Source organism: Dromiciops gliroides, chromosome 6 (genome assembly GCF_019393635.1).
Source record: "Dromiciops gliroides isolate mDroGli1 chromosome 6, mDroGli1.pri, whole genome shotgun sequence".
Lineage (NCBI taxonomy): Eukaryota > Metazoa > Chordata > Mammalia > Microbiotheria > Microbiotheriidae > Dromiciops > Dromiciops gliroides.
Genome location: NC_057866.1, coordinates 102,752,137 through 102,771,361, shown reverse-complemented (window position 1 = coordinate 102,771,361; position 19,225 = coordinate 102,752,137). Strand labels below are relative to the sequence as shown.

General features: G+C 42.4%; 1 protein-coding gene and 1 long non-coding RNA gene across 2 annotated transcripts in view; one reads left to right on the top strand and one right to left on the bottom strand.

The window, feature by feature from the left end:
* The window catches only part of PDE6B (phosphodiesterase 6B), an 86,135-nt gene extending 75,771 nt beyond the window's left edge, over window positions 1-10,364 (top strand). Inside the window, exons 20-22 of the mRNA XM_043971234.1 lie at window positions 5,138-5,221; window positions 6,236-6,392; window positions 10,005-10,364. Coding sequence (XP_043827169.1) covers window positions 5,138-5,221; window positions 6,236-6,392; window positions 10,005-10,066 — 303 coding nt within the window. The 3' untranslated portion in view covers window positions 10,067-10,364. The remainder of the gene's footprint in view (window positions 1-5,137; window positions 5,222-6,235; window positions 6,393-10,004) is intronic.
* Window positions 10,365-12,461: 2,097 nt separating this feature from the next.
* On the bottom strand, window positions 12,462-16,956 carry LOC122731246. Its single transcript, XR_006353585.1, has 4 exons — window positions 16,803-16,956; window positions 16,506-16,560; window positions 13,164-13,262; window positions 12,462-12,544 (listed from the first exon to the last, which is right to left on the bottom strand). It is a non-coding gene; the product is annotated as an uncharacterized LOC122731246 (long non-coding RNA).
* Between the last annotated feature and the right edge of the window lie 2,269 nt (window positions 16,957-19,225).

Below are 19,225 nucleotides of genomic sequence, written 5' to 3'. Positions count from 1 at the left end.
CAATTTTCCCCTAGGGCCAAGTGGAGTTGTTCCCTGAAAACTATTATCGCATTAACAGGAAAAGTAATGAAAATCTTATAATTGTCTCCATGGAGGCCAAGAGAGCATTAGACAAAATCCAATGTCTGCTCTTGATTAAAAGTCTAAAAATAAATTGATAATGGAGGTGTCTCTTGACATGACAAAGAATATAGGAGATTCAAGACCAAGAGCCAACATTACAGAGAATGGAGAAGCACAGGAGTGGTTCTCTTTCAGAATTATAACGAGACCAGGATGTCCCAGGTCACCCTCCCAATCTAATATAGCCCAGGTATGTTGGTGCTGCTAATACTAGTGATGATGAATGAATAAATTAATAATGGCAATAAGAATAATCCTTAGACAACTTGCCATTTCTATCTGAATATAAAAATATGAGATAATAAATGATAATATATGTAGATAGTGCTTTAAAGTTTAAAAGGCATAGTAACATACATGATCTCATTTAAATATAAAAACAACCATATAAGGCAGGCACTAAAGATATTATTATTATCCCCATTTTACAAATGAGGACAGTGAGGGGCAGAGAGGTCAAGTGACTTGTCCATGGTCACACAGAGGTGGCATTTGAACTTGCCTTCCTGATTCTTAAGTCTAGCACTCTATCCACTATACCACAAGGAAAATAGAATAGCTAGAAGAAGGAGAAGCCAAACTATCATGTGTTGCAGGTGATTTGATTGTACCACAAGAATATCCCAGGGAATCAGCCTCCAAAATGATGAAAGAAAATAATTGAGTTCAGCAAAGTTGAAGAGATGAGAAAACCCTCAAAAATCAATCGTACTCCTACACATTCATGACACACAGCTTGCAAATACAATAGAGGAAAATTTCTGTTCATATTGATGACAAAAAGCATTACATCCTCAAGTATTGATTTAATTCTGTACATTCTAAGAAAACTGTAAAACCCCAATGGAAGAAATCAACGGAAAGATGCCTCTACTTGCTGGAATGATTACATACAGTAAAAGCAATAATATTTCCTAAGTTAATACATAGGTTTAATACAATACCACTGAAGTCTGTGCCACGTTTTGTAGAACTTTATAGTAAAATTTACCTCAATAAAGTCAATAATGTTGTGAGATTTAAAATTGGATAGTTTTTCAGTTATCCTAACCGACTGTTAAAAACTTTCATATTTTACCACAATGTTATGGATGTATATATTCACACACATATACTTATGTCTGTATATATGATGATGGGACAGTTAGGTGGCACAGTGGATAGAGTGCCAGGCTTGGAGTCAGGAGGACTCATCTTCCTGAGTTCAAATATGGCCTCAGACATTTACTAGCTTTGTGACCCTGGGCAAGTCACTTACCCTGTTTGCCTCAGTTTCACAATCTGTAAAATGAGCTGGAGAAAGAAATGCCAACCCACTCCAATTTCTTTGCCAAGAAAATCCCAAATGAGGTCACAAAGAGTTAGACATGACTGAAAAAATGGCTCAGTCATAATATCATATGATGATAATGGCAGATTTGCCCAACAAGAGTCTAAATTTATGTATAGATTCTTCTTCAGGCTCTCATCACTCCAAATTATCTTCTTCCTTTAGTGTTTAGTCACTGTCCTTTTACCAGGATAGTATGTGAAAATCTCTCATAATTAGTAATCTCTGGAATATTGAGGCATTCCCTACCAAATCAAGGCTAAGTGATAGCATGAGTAGAGAGGAACAGTGCTAAGTTTCCTTTAAACCTCTGGGTGTATCATTAGACTTTAAATCCTTGGACTCAAGTTTAGGCATCCCTATCTAGTGAACTCCTTGGCTACTGCAATGAAAGACAATTCCCCAGGAGAGAAATGAGTTAAGAAGGCATATAAATCATAACATGTAAGTCTATGGCCTTGTGGGGAGGAGAACCATGATGGAGAACATTTGAATGAGGATAAAAGGAGAGAAACAGAAGTTATAGTATGGTATATTGTGGATTTCCTTACCGCATGGATAAAATAGATGATACTTTCCTTAAGCAGATCAAAATTTGCTCAGGGGCAAACTATGGTAATGATGGAGGACTTCCAACTCTTCAGACATCTGCATAACAGCAAACAAATTCTTCATTTACTTTTATCTTTCAGAAGGCAGATAACAATGAGAGGAATTATTCCCATAAGAAATTAATTTAAATTAATTCATTGAAAGAAATTAATCATGACATTTTAGACTCAGAGATGGTTCATATATACAATAGTCTATATATAGGACAACTTATGCATGCTGATTATGACACTGTAAACACATCCATATTAAATGGTCAGAGCTCAATAGGGAAGTCCAAGGACATGAATAATTTAGAGCAGTCAAACTTTTAAATTCCATGCTTCTTTCAGAAAAAAGTTGATAATGTACCCAAATATATATACATATATATAATTTACAAATTATGCCATATACCACTCTGCTAATAACTATGTGTATAATGAAACTTAAAATAAAATTTTAAAGGATTATATATAGTTGAATAAAATATTTTATTAATAATACAAACCCTTTTTGTTTTCAGTAAAAATACCAATGATAATAGTTTTAATGAGAACAATGTGATTGAATATGCTTCATGACTTTTGAAAATCTTGATTTAATAATTGTGATATAGACATTTGAGGGTCTAGTTTTAAATGCAATTTATTTTCATTTTAATGGCTGTCATAGCTGAAAAGAGCACCTCACAAAGGTACATGTCTCTAAATGGCAGAAGTACATTGTTGGCTGCACTTAGTAAATCATGATGATCATTTTTTCAGTCCCATCCACCAATTTTGCAGAGATTTTTGTTGAAATCTGGTGAGTAAATTTACATATTCCCTGAAGTCACTGAGTTTTTCTTGCAAACTAATTAGAAGGTGTTGCTTTTTTTTTTTTTACTTTTAACAAATTAGTTTGGAATCCAGTGAAACTTTTTATTTGGATGGTTTTTAAACAGGTTTGAACAATCCTGAGTTTTTAAATGTTCCAGTATGAGATTTCATATTGATGACCCACTTACATTGTTTGCAGCAACCTAGAGAGAAGATAGTTAAGTAAAAGGAAATGCAGTGTCAAATGCTGTAAAGAGGTCAAAAAGGATGAGGTCTGAGAAAAGACCATTAGATTTGGCAGTTAAGGGGTTATTGATAACTCTAAAGAGAGCAGTTTCAGATAGTGAGGAATCAAGGATAACAAAGAGGTTGAGAAGCTAGGATAGAGAGATAGGTAGGTAGGTAGGTATGAAGAAAGAAAGACAGGAAGGAAGGAAGGAAGGAAGGAAGGAAGGAAGGAAGGAAGGAAGGAAGGAAGGAAGGAAGGAAGGAAGGAAGGAAGGAAGGAAGGAAGGAAGGAAGGAAGGAAGGAAGGAAGGAAGGAAGGAAGGAGGGAGGGAGGGAGGGAGGGAGGGAGGGAGGGAGGGAAGGAAGGAAGGAAGGAAGGAAGGAAGGAAGGAAGGAAGGAAGGAAGGAAGGAAGGAAGGAAGGAAGGAAGGAAGGTAGGAAGGAAGGAAGGAAGGAAGGAAGGAAGGAAGGAAGGAAGGAAGGAAGGAAGGAAGGAAGGAAGGAAGGAAGGAAGGAAGGAAAATGCTGACCTGGAAATAAATAGGGGCATTCAGAAGGAGGGTCGGTTGAGATGAAGGATAATGTAATGAGTTCTTCAATATGGATCAAAACCCATCCATTTATGCTCATTCAGTCTGTTTCATTCTGTCCCACTGAAAATGAGAAAAGGGCTCTTACTCCTCAGCCACTGACCCACAGCAAAGTCCACCAAAGGTGCCTACAACAGGCAGATTTTGCCTATGCATCTGCTGATTCAAGAACCTGGTTTAGGTTATAACCACTCTAATACCCAGGGCAGATGGGGAAGGGCTGGGAACTTACACGGTCACACCCCTTGAGGCCAGCTGTGGGAATAGGTGGAAGAGGAATATTATTTGTTAACAGATGAAGAAGATAATATAATTGAGTTAGAAAAAAGTCTGAATGGCTTAGAAGGCACATATAGCAAAGTAATAACTCACACCTCCTCGAAGTCCATTTTGGGGAGTGTTCAATATGTTCCCCTTAAGTACTGTGTAGCTTCTGCTGGGTTCTTTGGAGAGTCCTGAAGCTATCCTGTCTCAGTATATCTAATTCGTCCTGGGCTCCTGATGCAGACCCACTTGCAGTTACAGGGACACTGCTAGACCACTGATGAGAAGTTCCAAATCCACTGATGACCCTTACCAGGTCCCACCCAGACATTCACAAATCCTCTGACCAAAGGGGCAGGCAAGGAGACAGAAGCATTCTCCTTTCCACCAAGGGATTCCTTCCCAGGGTCTCCACTGTCAAACGCGAGAATGTCCAATTCCAACTGGGTTGCCATTTTATACAAAACCCCACAGGGATGTCACAGAGTTTCTTCAGCCAGTTTCAACATATCTCCATTCCACTTTCAAGGACTTCTTACACCTAGTCTAATGCCCTTGGTTGGTTGGTTGATTCCATAGAGGTGTGTAGGCCTTATTCACACCTACTTTATGCCTCTTGTTGATTGGATCACCACTCTTGCATATTTAAAAATAATAGGGGCATGGGGCAGCTAGGTGGCACAGTGGATAGAGCACCAGCCCTGGAGTCAGGAGTACCTGAGTTCAAATCCGGTCTCAGACACTTAACACATACTAGCTGTGTGACCCTGGGCAAGTCACTTAACCCCAATTGCCTCACTAAAAAAAAAAAAATAGGGGCAGCTAGGTGGCACAGTGGATAGAGCACCAGCCCTGGATTCAGGAGGACCTGAGTTCAAATCTGGCCTCAGACACTTATCACTTACTAGCTGTGTGACCCTAGGCAAGTCACAACTCCAATTGCCTCACCAAATAATAATAATAATAATAATAGACAGTTCTATTTTATAGGATACTAAAAGCTGTAAATGTACAAAGTGGCATCAATCTTAACCCAGCCAGGTTCCAGGGAAACAAGAACATGTATCTTCAGTAGGCTTAGTGTTGGGGCCTTGGGACTTACCTTAGAGGCCTCTACTACTGTGGGAGTAATGAAGGCTATGCCTCTAATCGTGTCCTCATCTGAACTTCTGTTTTCTCTTCTCCCCAAGCCTATGATGGACAGAAACAAAGCTGCTGAGTTGCCCAAGCTGCAGGTGGGGTTCATTGACTTCGTGTGCACATTCGTGTACAAGGTAAGCACACAATCAGCTCTCCCCAGAGGGAAGGGTTGCTCTCCATCTTTTAAAAAGTTGAAACATTTTTAAACATCTTTTCTATTTTCCAATAACTGGTTCTCCCACCCCAGAGAACCCTCTCTTGAGACAAAAAAGCTTTTCAGCAAACCAAAACATTGACTGTTTCTGACAATTTATGTTGCATTCTGCAATGGTAGTCTACCACCTCTCTACTGAGAGAAGGGTATGTTTCAGAATCAGCCCTCTTGATTTGAGTTCTGTCATCATATTCAAGTGGATCTCTTTTTTTGGCTGTCCTTCAGTGAGAGGACTAAGGTGTAAGGGGTCATGGGATAGCAAAGGGGGACTTCAGAGGGGGATGGGTCAATGAGGAGGAAAAATGAAGTGGAACAGGCCAGTGTAAGGGCAGGACAGTGAGGGGGAAAGAGAACAGTGATGAGAGTGAGATGATGTGTGATGAAGATGAACAGGGTTGATGAGGATGAGACAAAGAGAAAAAATGGTGAGAGGGTTGGGTCTTACAAGAGGCGGAAAGAATGACAGAAGTCCTGTGCCCCTTCTAAAGGGACAATAATCATCACCATCTGTGCCAATGAGACCTAATTAATTCCCAAGAACTAACTGGCCTCTCTTCTCCTCCCCCGTCCCTTTTACCCTACTCTCTGGGAGAGACAAAGAAGGAGGAAATGTGGCCTCTACCTTTGGAGAAGACAGTCTCATGCGTACTGTAGGAGACATTTGTTGCCTATGATTGATTCTGTGGTGCTGGGAGCTTCAGATCCACAGTAAGAAGGCAGAAGAATTTTCTTCTTCCTGAGTTGCCAAAGCTGAATTATGGCCTTTGACTTTCTGAGGAACTGTGTTTTTTAAAAGCCAACAAAAACTAAACTCAACAAAACAGCTAGAATGCAAATTTAAGAGATGGCTAACATGGAGGATTTTTTCTTTTGCATATGCAATCCATGAATGTTGACCCCCCCCCCCCTTTTTCTTATCCTCTCTTCCATTCAGGAGTTTTCACGTTTCCATGAGGAAATCCAGCCCATGTTTGACAGGCTGCAGAATAACAGGAAGGAGTGGAAGTCCCTGGCTGATGAGCATGAAGCTAAAGTGAAGGCTTTGGAGGAAGAAAAGAAGAAAGAAGAGGAGAAAATTGCAGCAAAGAAAGGTATTGTACCATAGCTGAAGATGACCAAGAAATACTGTTACACCCTGAAGATAAAAATTCATTGAGAACCCCAGCACTTAATGCACATCCTCAGAATTAGAAAGGCCTAGGGCATGCAGGCCACCCCCCTTCCCCTTCCCATGCAGGAATTCCTCCTAGAACATTCCTGTCCAGCTTTTTCTTGGACACTACCAGTGATGGGAAGTTCACTACCTAACAAGTCAGCTCATGCCTTATTGTTCAGGAAGAAACCCTCCCTTCTGAGGCAAAATATAAAATCTACCTGAGGCAAAAATCTACCTTTCTATAACTTCTATCCATTGGTCCTAGTTCTGTCTTCCAAAGTCACAGAATGAACCTAAATATGTCTAATCTCTCTTCTACATGATAATCTTTTAGAACATTGAAGATTGTAACGTCACTCAAATCTTCCATTGGCTAAATACTAAGGGATCTGGGAACTGAGCTTTATATAGATGGGATGGTCTCCTTCCACCCAATGTCCTTCCTGTCATGACTCAGTGATCCTTACTTACCTTTTAAAATCAAGGACACGAGCTCACTTCATTACCCACACTTTGCATAGGGACATCCAGGGCCACAAAAATGGTTTCCAATTTTCTTCCCGGTTAACTTTTGAATATGAATGACCTTGTACCTCCCCCACCTTGTTTCTCTTTTTCTATCACTCCTGTCCATCACTTTCTCCTTCCCCTTCCTGTCTTCGATTTAAAGCCTCTCTGTGACACTGGGAAGTCCCTAAACAAGTATATACTTTCTGGCCCTCATTAGAGATTCTCCACCTCTGGACCAAAGTCCAATATATTGAACTATAGTGTAGAAAGACAGCCTAGTGTAGTAGAAAGACATTGAATTTATATTTGGGGGAATACCCGGGTTTAAATCCCGGCTAAACCATTTAATTTCAAGCTGTGTGATCTAGGTAAATTACTTAACCTGTCAGGGCCTGTTTTCTCTTCAGTAAAATGGGGATAATAATAAATGTGCTCCTACCTCACAGGTCATATCAAGGAATGTATTTTGTAATCTTCAAAGTGTTCATGAAATGTGACTTTTTTCTGGCTTTTTTTTTTTTGTGGGGCAATGAGGGTTAAGTGACTTGCCCAGGGTCACATATCTAGTAAGTGTCAAGTGTCTGAGGCCTGATTTGAACTGAGGTCCTCCTGAATCCAGGGCTGGTGCTTTATCTACTGTACCACCTAGCTGCCCCCTACACCTGCTGAATCTTGAGTGAAACTACCACATAATCACAAAGAGAAACATAGAATCATAGAACACTAAGTTGAAGAAGACTCTGGAGTACCAATCTAGATCAACTCCTCCTCCCCGTTTCCTTATTTTTCTGGGGAGGAAACTAAGGCCCCAAGAGTGGCAATGATACAGTGCACTAGTGACCAGGACTAGAATTCATGTCTCCAAGACCTGGTCTAGTGTACCACCTTGCCTGCATTGAGGCTCCCCTCCTGGGACTTTTCCCAGCTTAGGTTGGAGCACTTAGCCTCTCACTCACTCACTTACTCAGTAAACATGCATTAAACATCTACTATGTACCAGGCACTGTGCTAAGCACTGAGGAGACAAAAAGAAGCAAAAGACAGTCCCTCAAGGAGCTTACAATCTAATGGTGCATTACAATAGGTCATTCCAACACTGTGTTCATAATAAGTTTGGGGCTCCGGGGTACTGTTTTTAAGTTGCCTCCTTCCTGTGTTCTCAGCCAGGCCTTGTCAGTCTGCCCATTTGTGATCAAGATACACCTAGATTGGGGCAACTAGGTGGTGCAGTAGATAGAGCACCAGCCCTGGAGTCAGGAGGACCTGAGTTCAAATCTAGCCTCAGATACTCACTAGTTGGGTGAACCTGGGCAACTCACTTAACTTCTACCTGCTTCAGATCCCTCATCTATAAAAATGGGGATAATAATATCTTCTAGATACATAATATCTCTTAGAATAATAATATCTCCTAGACATATAATATGTCTTAGAATAATATCTCCTAGATATATATCTTAGAATAATAATATCTCTTAGATATTTTCTAACTCCTAGAGTTGTTGTAAGGATAACATGAGATAATATTTGTAAAAGACTTCGCAAACCTTAAAGCACTAAATAAATGCTAGCTAGTTATTATTATTATTATTCATTGTTAACTAGTATTAGTTTGCAGAGGTAACTCAGTTAACAACCATCTTGTTAAATAGTTAATAGACAATTTCTACAAATACCCATGATCACGATGTCAAAAAAAAATCTCTCGTTCATCACTCCCCACCTCTGTTTACTGGGATTGTTTACCCACCATTAGTTTCTTGGTGGCCAAAAAATTAAACATCATTTCAAATTAAATTGCCCCAAGTTAATATGTATGAAATGTTCATAGAACAGTCACAGTAGAATGCAGACAAGTATGTGATCAATACACCATGGATAACCACCTTCTTCCCAATAGCTACCATCACTAACAAACATTTCATGTAAAAAAAAAAAGTGTCCTGGAAGAAGGCTCAGAGACCCAGAGCTTTGCTGACTGATCTAATGGCTACCAAGTTATTCCATCCCTATTCTGAGCACTGCTGAGGTAGCAGTGCTGTTTACTGTCCAGGATAGTGGAGAACAAATTAAGCTGATTTGCCATTGAATCATCTATCTTGTCATCAATTAACATTTCCTGCTCAGCTGCCCCTTAGCCCTGCCCTTAGCAATCACCCAAGACAAAAGAAAAGAATTCACTTAAACTCCCAAACCACCCACCAAATAAAACCACCAGCCTCAGAGACACAAAGGTCAGGAGTGGGAAAAGAATGTCAGGGATGTGGGCACACATTCTTCTTTCCTTTGCTGGTTTCCAGTCACTTTAAAGTTGTTTCATCCTGCACAATAGGAACGTGATTTCACTATAACAATCCCACTATAACAACATAATCGAGATATAATCATAATAATAGAGGCAGCTAGGTGACAGAGTAGATAAAGTGCAGGGCCTGGAGTCAGGAAGACCCGAATTCAAATCTAGTCTCAAATACCTACTAGCTGTGTGACTCTGGGCAAGTCACTTAACCTGTCTACTTCATTTTCTTCAAGTGTAAAATGGGCTTAATAATAGCCACCACCTTCCAGGGTTGTTGTGAGGACAAAAATGAAATATTTGTAAAGTACTTTGCAAATCTTAAAGTGTTATCTAAATGCTAGCTATTATTATCTGGAGTTCGTTGAAATAGAATTTATTTGTATTCATTCTTTTGGGGGGGGGAATGTGACAATTGTTAAGTAAAGATAGTCCTGAAATTTCTTATATTTGTAAGAGATTCTTGGGAGCATGGCTATTGGGACAATATGAAGTAAAGCTCTTTAAGGAGGTACCTGTATTGAGAAGGGTTAATTTCTTAAGCTAAGTATAACTCAAGCAGAGCTGATCCGATTTGGGCTCACTGTCTATCCTGTACTTAGCCCCTTACTGACTGTGGCAAAGTGACCTCTATTCTGAGGGGCCAATAAGAGCCCCAGCCGGTCCAGCTGTGACCCTAGAGAAAAAAAAAAAAAAGCAAATTTCTGACTTCACTTTTTTTCTTTCCCTCTTTTCTCAAAGCTGGTACCGAGATTTGCAATGGAGGCCCGGCTCCACAGTCTTCCACCTGCTGCATCCTCTAAACACCCTTCAATGCAGATGCCCCAAGCTGGGCATCTGAGTCTTCCTGTCTCCCAGGCACCTCGTTGAAGCTACTGCAGAACTGATGTTTCTTATTGCAGTTTGCAAAGATCGGCAGGTTTCTGGAAATCCAAAGGAAAAATCCCCCCCAAAATACTTTTTTAACATTAAAAAAAGTACTGGCTTTACAGTTGTTTTTATAAACTACAGTAAAGACAAGAACTAAAAGTTCCATTTGGCACATTTTAAAAAGGTTTTAGATTTTTAATAGGTACTACCTCTCCCAAGAATTCTAGGTAATGTGTGTGTGTGTGTGTGTGTATGCATAGATCGGCTACACACACACACACACACACACACACACAGATGTATTCTAATTTATCTTCTCTATGTAACATTTATATCCAAACCCCTACAGGTGAAAACAAAACACTGAAACCTAATGTTTCAGGCTAAAGTTGTGAGTCCATTGAAAAACACACTTGTCCCATCTGGTCTGTTAGGAAAGACCAAAGCAGAAATGGAGCCAAGTGCTGCTTTCTGCATGAAAATCCTACAATCCATATGTAGTTTATAGAGAATCTGAATCCTCACTAAATCATCACCAGTTGAGAGCTGCCTTAATTCCTTTTCAATGGATCCATGATCTTATCAACTCTTCTAACAGTGATTCATAGCCTATCCATGCTTTCTCATCCTATAGGATTCCCATCTATGTTCCCATCAATCCCCTAGAAGATCTTCCTTTAGGCAGGCCTTCTAACATTCCAGATACCAGCACAGCTCAGCTTTCATTGGATAACTAGTCTATCACGTATTCTGACTCTACATCTTGACAGCTGACAACTCACCTGAATCAATTTAGAGAACCCCTTTTATAAATGACACTTTCCATCACTACAGAAGCCGAAGGGCACTCAATAGCTTAGATCTATAGTCTTTAAAAACCAAGGAAGAAACAACGTGAGGGCAGTCAGAAGCTATGTTCTCCCACCCCATCAGAGTGAAGTCTTTCCCTAATAAAAGGATGTGACCTCATCGAGCACCTTGTTCTTCACTAAGAAACTGACGGAGGGTTAGAGAGGCAAGGGTGCCCATTTGTAAAAGGGTATTAATGTCCTCTTAGCAACCAAGGATTTAGTTTGTAACAAGTGCCGCAAAGTTTCTTTCTTCTCATGGTGGGTGAACACCATGATCACGATTAGTCTAACTAGGGCTTTAAGGAATTGTATGTGTTTGCAACCTACTTGTTTAGCATGTTTAAGAGGCAAGGTTTGGTCTGTCTTCCCAAAGAAGCAAGTTGTGAACAATTTTGTAAGAGATCTCAGGTCACTTTAAGAGGGCCCTGCCCTGGGACGGTGGAGCCCTAAACTGCACCACATATCTGTGACCTTGGGTAACAACCTCTTGGCCTGTTTTCTCATCTGTAAAATGGGAATCTTCTTTGTATTGCCTACCTCACAGGGTTGTTGTGAGGCTCCAATGAGAGGTCTATGAAAGCACTTTGTAACCATAAAGCACAGCATCAAATGTGAGCAACTATTTCAATAAACAGGTACTGTGCAGAGAAGAGTGATTAGTGGCGCCCCAGGTGGGTCTGTAAAAGGGATACAAGACAAACTCCAGAGCTGTGAAGGGCAGTAAGGTCAGTCAGGTCACACCATAAGTAAAATATTGGGAGCACCTCAGAAGGTTGTGATGGGGCAGAAAGTAGCACATGTGCTTCCTCATGGACTCCAAGGTGAAGCACAAACCAATTTCAGCCAGCTGTGTGGTTGTGGCCAAAAACCTCCCAACAGAATAGCATTAGATGTCAGCAAAAAAGTGAAAATGATGTGTGAGGCAGGAAACAGTCCAGAGGAGAACGATGTGATTCAGGAAGCTGCCGTATCCCATCCCCAGTAAGGCTCAACACCAAGGCTGACAACGGAGCTTAACAGAAGAACCAAACTATAACTTATCTTTATTTTGTTTTGTTTTTGGTGATACAATTGGGGTTAAATGACTTGCCCAGGGTCACACAGCTAGTTGTGTCAAGTGTCTGAGGCCCAATTTGAACTCTGGTCCACCTGACTCCAGGGTCCGTATTCTTTCCACTGTGCCACCTAGCTGCCCCCAACCTATGACTTATCATAGACTGAATATAAACAGATCCAGGGATTCACGGATAAAAGATTAATAATAGGTTACTATGGGGAGAAAATGGAGAATGGCAATCTCTGGGGTGACATCAAAGATAACTTCACCTTTTTTCTCAACCATCCTTTATACCCTGACCCCTCAGACAGAACACTGGGCACCAGGGACATAGGAGCTAAGGGAGGGAGAGGGGCATGAGTCTTATGTTGTTAAATTCAACTATAATTGGAGATAGCAAGAAAGACCCACAACACTGAATACATTATAGAAAGCTTTATTAGAACGTAACTCTTGCAGAAGAAAACAGCAAATTTTTTATTTCAATATGGTGTCGCCTCGGGCTAGAATGAGGGGGGGAGAAAAAAAGAAAAGTTATTATTTTATAAAAACCAAACCACACCAATAATGTAATATCTTTTTAATCCTTTATATATCAGACTGCCTATTCTCCACTTAGTTTTAAATTAAATTCAGGCACAGGGCTCATCTATTTTCTATGTCAACTTTTTCCTTTAGAAAGCATTTTAAAAAAAAAAGAAAGAAAGCCTTTCCAAATATTCTGATTTCATTTAGAAAGAGTAAGGATGGTGGAAAAATACCACAATTCCTTGACATTCCTGGCCATGCTTTTTTAGTGATACCCTTTAAGGATTCATTATTTTAATAGTATCCTTTGAATTAAAGGGGAAAATTAGGGTTATTACAGACAAACCCTAAGCAAAAACACCACTCAGCGAGTCTCCAGGGAATCAAACTCTCATGAAGAACGTAAGAAGCTAGCTCTGGAAACAGTGGCAGACCCTCCAGGGGAAGGGACAATCATTATGGCCACCTTTCTACCTGCTCCCTGTCAAAGAGCCCCCAGCCCCAACCACACCCCCTGCCCTGTAGTCTGTTCTCCTTAATCAAAGAGACTCAAAATTCTCTCCAAGGATAAAACCATAGTAGTTGCTTTAGCACCTTCTTCCAATTGCTGCTGAACCCTCCTCATCTCTTCTTCCTTCTTTTTCTGCTCGGCCGCTAGCTTCCGTTCTTTTTCTGCCCGGGGCTTTAGGTAAGCTGTTTTAAGGGAAAAAAAATTCCTCAGCTACTTTATTTATGAGAAAGAATGTAACACTGCCCTCAGAGAGCCTAAGAGTCCAAATTCAGGCTCTGCTACTTGGCTCGGGAATTAGTGTTGGACTCAAAGTCAGGAAGACTTTGAGGAGGGAGTCCGAATCCCTCCCCTAGACACTTGCTCTGTGACCCTTTCAGACTAGGGTGTCCCCATCTGTAAAATTAGGAGAACAATAGCACCTGTTTTCACAGGGCTGTTGTGAGACACAAACAACGTAATACAAGCAAAGGTTCTGCAAACTTCAAGTGCTAAATAAATGCTAGCCATTCTCATTAATGCTCCTACTTACTCCATGTGAACATGGGCAAGTCCCAGTTTCTCAGCCTTCCTTCAAGCAGAGCATGAGGTCCAGGCTAGATGACTTCAAAGACCATTTTGATAACTAAGCACTTGGATTCTTTTTGAAATTATATCTAGGTAATAGTCTTAACCAATCCATAAATATGCAATTTTTAAACCAATCAGAAAGCATTCCTCTTTCACTCTATTTTCCAGAGGGGTGTGTGTGTGTGTGTGTGTGAAATCAACACATATTGGTCAGCTCCTTAAAATTCACCCAAGGGGCGGCTAGGTGGCGCAGTGATAGAGCTCCGGCCCTGGAGTCAGGAGTACCTGAGTTCAAATCCGGCCTCAGACACTTAGCACATACTAGCTGTGTGACCCTGGGCAAGTCACTTCACCCCAATTGCCTCACTTAAAAAAAAAAAAAATTCACCCAAAACCCTACAAGGAAACAAGCTTGGAAGAGCAGGAGCTTGAGCAGGAGCTCAGTCAGGAGCCTTCCCACCCACCCTGTGTCCTTGGCTTATCTTTGACAGAAGGGCAGCTGATCAGTGAGAACAAAGTCATTTTACTGGCAAAAATCACGGCTATCTGTGGAGAACATAAAGGGAGACACCCTAGTCCCATTCCCATAGGGGCCTGTCAATGACACCACCGTGGCCCACCTGCAGAAAGGAACACTCACTAGCTCAAACACCATCATTTTGGGGGCCCATGAGCCAGAGGCTGGCTTTGACAAGCAGCATGTTTAGCTCAGGCTCTGACTCTCTGGTTGCTGCACGTTTACACACAAACCAAAGTCATGAAGCAATAAACCTCACTTGTGTGTCTTATTTGTGCCTGGTGTTTATGCTGGAGCTACTGCTCTGCAAGCTGGCACTAGGCTTTGAAACTTCTACAAGGCCTTATTTCTTAAAATCTATACACGTAGAAAACACAGATTCTGCCCAATATCATGGTTCTATTGGCTTAGTTCCTGGGAACAAAGGATTGAAATGTCTTGCAAGACCCCATGAAGCTAATCCTCCTGAACCTTTGAAGAGTTACAGGACAGGCTGCAGAGGGTAGAAGAGAAGGGGAAAACATGAATACATGTACACAGTATACATATGGATGTGTACATACAGTCTTATTTCATGTGCATGTGTACATATATATGTACATATAGATACAGATATTCAGATATAGAAATTATGATTCTAAAGGCTATATAGAGACAAATGTGAGCCAAGACCAGCAGCATCCCCCCCAGGCTAGTCTCTGACTTCTTATTCTTTTTTCTTTTTTGGTGGGGCAATGAGGGTTAAGTGACTTGCCCAGGGTCACACAACTAGTAAATGTCAAGTGTCTGAGGCCACATTTGAACTCAGGTCCTCCTGAATCCAGGGCTGGCACTTTATCCACTGAATCACCTAGCTGACCCATACCTCTTATTCTTAAGGACAAATACTGATCATTCACTTTGCAAGTTTTCAAACCTGTGAATGATTTCAATTGTGCAGGAAAAACATTATTCAGGGGAAAAGACTGGGAATCAGAGGACCTTGGTTCCAATTGTGACTCTCCTACTTTGGGCAAGTCACATTATGTTTTTTGGGCCTTTATTTCTTAAAAGAATGAGTTAGACTAGGTACTTGCTCAAGTCCCTTCTGACCCTAGATTCTATAATCATATAATCCTAATTATGAAAGAAATGAAAATCGAAATGCCTGGTCAAAATGGCCTATCATGCTCTGTGCCTTCCCCACAAATTGCTTAACATTTTAAAAAAGCACCAGGTAAGGACTTCACATAATCCTTACACACCTTTTCCTAGCCAAAGGCTATAAGGATGGGGGAGGGGGAGGGGCAGGCAAAGGTTGGAGAAGAAGCACAGCTTTGTAAAAAAATCATCACAGCAGAGATCATAACGGTTTGTAAGCAGCTGTGGTCAAACATGGAATTTTGTACCCCGACATGTTTCTCTTTGTCTGCTGTCCCTCTCAGAAATCTGAACAACTGCTTGAAACTCTCTCTTGGGCACTAAAGTCAACCTAAGGGTGGCCCTCCTAAGAAAAGAAAGGTTTTGGGGGCAGCTAGGTGGCGCAGTGGATAGAGCACCGGCCCTGGAGTCAGGAGGACCTGAGTTCAAATCCGACCTCAGACACTTAACAATTACTAGCTGTGTGACCTTGGGCAAGTCACTTAACCCCAACTGCCTCACTAAAAAAAAAAAGAAAAGAAAAGAAAGGTTTTGTCTACAATAACGACAAACTGCCTTCCCACCTGCTGCACAGGGCTTTTCAGAATTCATAAAGGTGAGAGGGATCAGACAAGACTAAAAAGGTGTTCCGGGGGCCACTGAAGGAAGATACATGAGCAGTGAAGTGACCAGCTCTATGAATGAGGATACTAAGGGCAGGGATTGTTGCTCTCGTTTTAAAGATTAAGAAAGCTGACGCCCAAAGAAGCTGGGTCTGTGGAGTGCTGGTTATAGGAACCGGGTTCAAATTCCACCTTGGCCACAGATTTGTGTGTCCTTGAGCGGACAAACTTTCCCGTTCTCTAGACTCCGTTTTCCTTCTTCCATAAAATAGGAGGAAAATCTAATTTGTCACACCTGCGCCGGGTCGGTGCCTGCTGGCTCCAGTACGGCTCCTATGCCCTGTGGGCAGCCCAAGGTGGCTACACGGTGCCCCTGATGCGTCCCTGTGGGTTCAGGCCTCCTCGGGCCCGAGGCTCGGGGGGGGCTAGACCTCATTCTTCGAAAGGGCCTGGGGATCCTGAGTGCGAGGTCAGGGGTCGGTCACCAAGGACGATGGAGCAGGGGTTTTTTTCGGGGGGGGAGGGTATATCTAGGATGAGGGGACACGCTATTGGGAGGGTCAGGGATTTGGGGCGCCCCGGGGTCAGAGATCACTCACCATAGCGCTTCGATCCGTAGACTACACCCAAGAGCAGGGCCGAATACCGTCCCACCTGTGGGAGACACAAAGACACAGACACGGGAGTCCGTGGGAGCCGCGCGCTCACACACAACCCCCTCCTCCCGCGCGCCGGGTCCGGACCCCCGGGGATGAGAGCGGGGAAGCCAAGGGCAAGGTGTGCGCTGGGGGCGAGGGGTAACCCTGGGCTAGGTTCATCCTTCCCGAGCCTCCTCCTCTTCCTCCCTACCCTCCCTCCTCCCGGAGGCCTGGGATGAAGCCAAAGTGGACATTCACCTTGATGAGCGGGGAGACATTCACGGGCGGCACCATTTTTCCCGCTGACCTTGGACCCGGAAGCAGAACAATACCAGCCGCTAAGTAGAGGGAGAGAGGAAGGACGGAAGGGGCGTGAATGAAGAAACGGGAACGAAGACGCAGCGAGTGTGCGCGCCTGGGCAGATGGGCGGGGCCGGAGCAGCGTGCGCGCCGCCGGTACGAGCTTGCCCACACGCACGCGCCTTGCCGCTGCGCCCAGGGCGGCTAGGAGGCTGACCGGAGGGCGGAGCTCCTGCTGGGCGGTCTGGGGAACCCCGTGTGAAAACGTGTGCGTCCTCTGTTTCCTAGGGGTCACCTAGTGCGGACCTCTGACGGGGCATTGTCTCCGCCCAGTGTCCCACAGGCGGGCCGGGATGGTAGGTTTGTACTCGAAGCCCGTGAGTGGTGAGGAAACCGGCACATTCCAGATTAAAGGGTCGGTCAGTGAGCACCTTGAAAAGGAAGCAGTGGTCCCCGAGGGCTGGCGGGGCCTTCGTTTCCTTTGAGGGGGCTGCTGGGACATCAGATTCTAGCCAACCATTGGACAGTCGTGTTTCTCTTGTGGCCTCAGCCACAGTCTCCAGAATAGAAGTGGAGCCGGAAGGGTCTCACCCCAAAGGATATTAGATGGGTGGCAGCCCGCCCTACCTGCCAGGAGGTGGTTGGGATGCTTGGGCCCCACAGTTGTACCTGCCCTGGTTCCCCAAACTCCCTCAACCCGGCCCCCAACCTCCTCTGTGCTGACTCACCTCTGCCTCGTCACTGACAACGATCCGCATCTCTCCCCTCACTCAGCCACCACTACTAAGACCCTCATCGCGTCCTATCTTTGATACATATATCTATATATCTTATATTTATTTATATATGTTACATGATATTTATATATCATATGTATCTTATGTGTGTGTATATACGTATACATATACACATACATATATATATACACATACATACATATATACATATATATACATATACATATACTAATATATATATATATATTCTCCTCATTGGCCTCCTTGACTCAAGTACCTCCCCTCCCTAATCCATCCTTCACACAGTTGCCCAAGCCGTTTTCCCCACAGCATATATCCGCCCATGTCACTACCTCATCTTTTAAAATGTTCTTTTTCTTTCTTTCTTTCTTTTTTTTGGTAAGGCAATTGGGGTTAAGTGACTTGCCCAGGGTCACATAGCTAGTAAGTGTCAAGTGTCTAAGTGCAGATGTGAACTCAGGTCCTCCTGACTCCAGGGCCAGTGCAGCACCACCTAGCTGCCCCTAAAATGTTCTAATTTTTTATAAGTTTGACAATACATAGTAATTATTGGTACCGGTATATAATTTTAAAATAAATATATATGTATTGGGGGTTAGCCTTAAAAAACATTTTTTGAGAGGTATGTGCAGTTAAAGTCCAGCTAACACTTGCTAGGATGATAGTAAAGGGGCAGCTAGGTGATGGTGGATAGAGTGATGGCCAAATCCAGCCTCAGACACTTACTAGCCATGTAACCCTGAGCAAGTCACTTAATCTGTTTGCCTCAGTATCCTCGTCTGTAAAATTAGCTGGAGAAGTAAATAAATGGCAAACTACTCCAGTATGTTTGCCAAGAAAACCCCAAGTGGAGTTGGACACCGCTAATCAACTAAACAACAACAAAGGATAGTAAAATTAATTGGGTTTGGACATAGTGAAATGACTGGACCCAAAGAGTTAATCATTAATGGTTCCTTGTCAATTTAGAAGGAAGTGTCAGTGTAATGCCCGAGAGTTGTGCTTGACCTTATTTTTGATGTTTTTATCAGTGACTTGGATAAAGGAATAATAGTATTTTTTTCATATTTTCAAATAATACAAAGCTGGAAAGGGTAGCTAACGTGTTAGATTATAAATATAAGATCTTTGGGGCAGGTTAAAGTTAATAGAGGTAAATGTGAAATCATTTGATCAACTTTATAGTTATAGGTTGAGGAAGATATGGCTTGACAATATACATCAAAGAGATGGGTATTTTAGTGGATTCTAAGCTCCGTGTGTTGCTGTTTGTCCTTCATTCTCAAAGAGGACATGTCATGACTTGCAGTGAACTGGATTTAAGTGAGGCAAGGCTGTGCAAGGTCGCCAACCTCACTTTCTCCTCCAGAACCATCTGGGCCCATATCAGGACCACTGGATGTTTGAGGCAATTGGGGTTAAGTGACTTGCCCAGTCACACAGCTAGTAAGTGCCTGAGGTGACATTTGAACTCAGGTCCTCCCAACTTCAGGGCCAGTGATCTATCTATCCACTGTGCCATCAAAACTCAGTATGACCCTGGGCAAGTCACTTAACCCCAATTTCCTCACTAAAAAACCAAACAAACAAACAAACAAAACCCAAAACTCAATATGAGTTAAC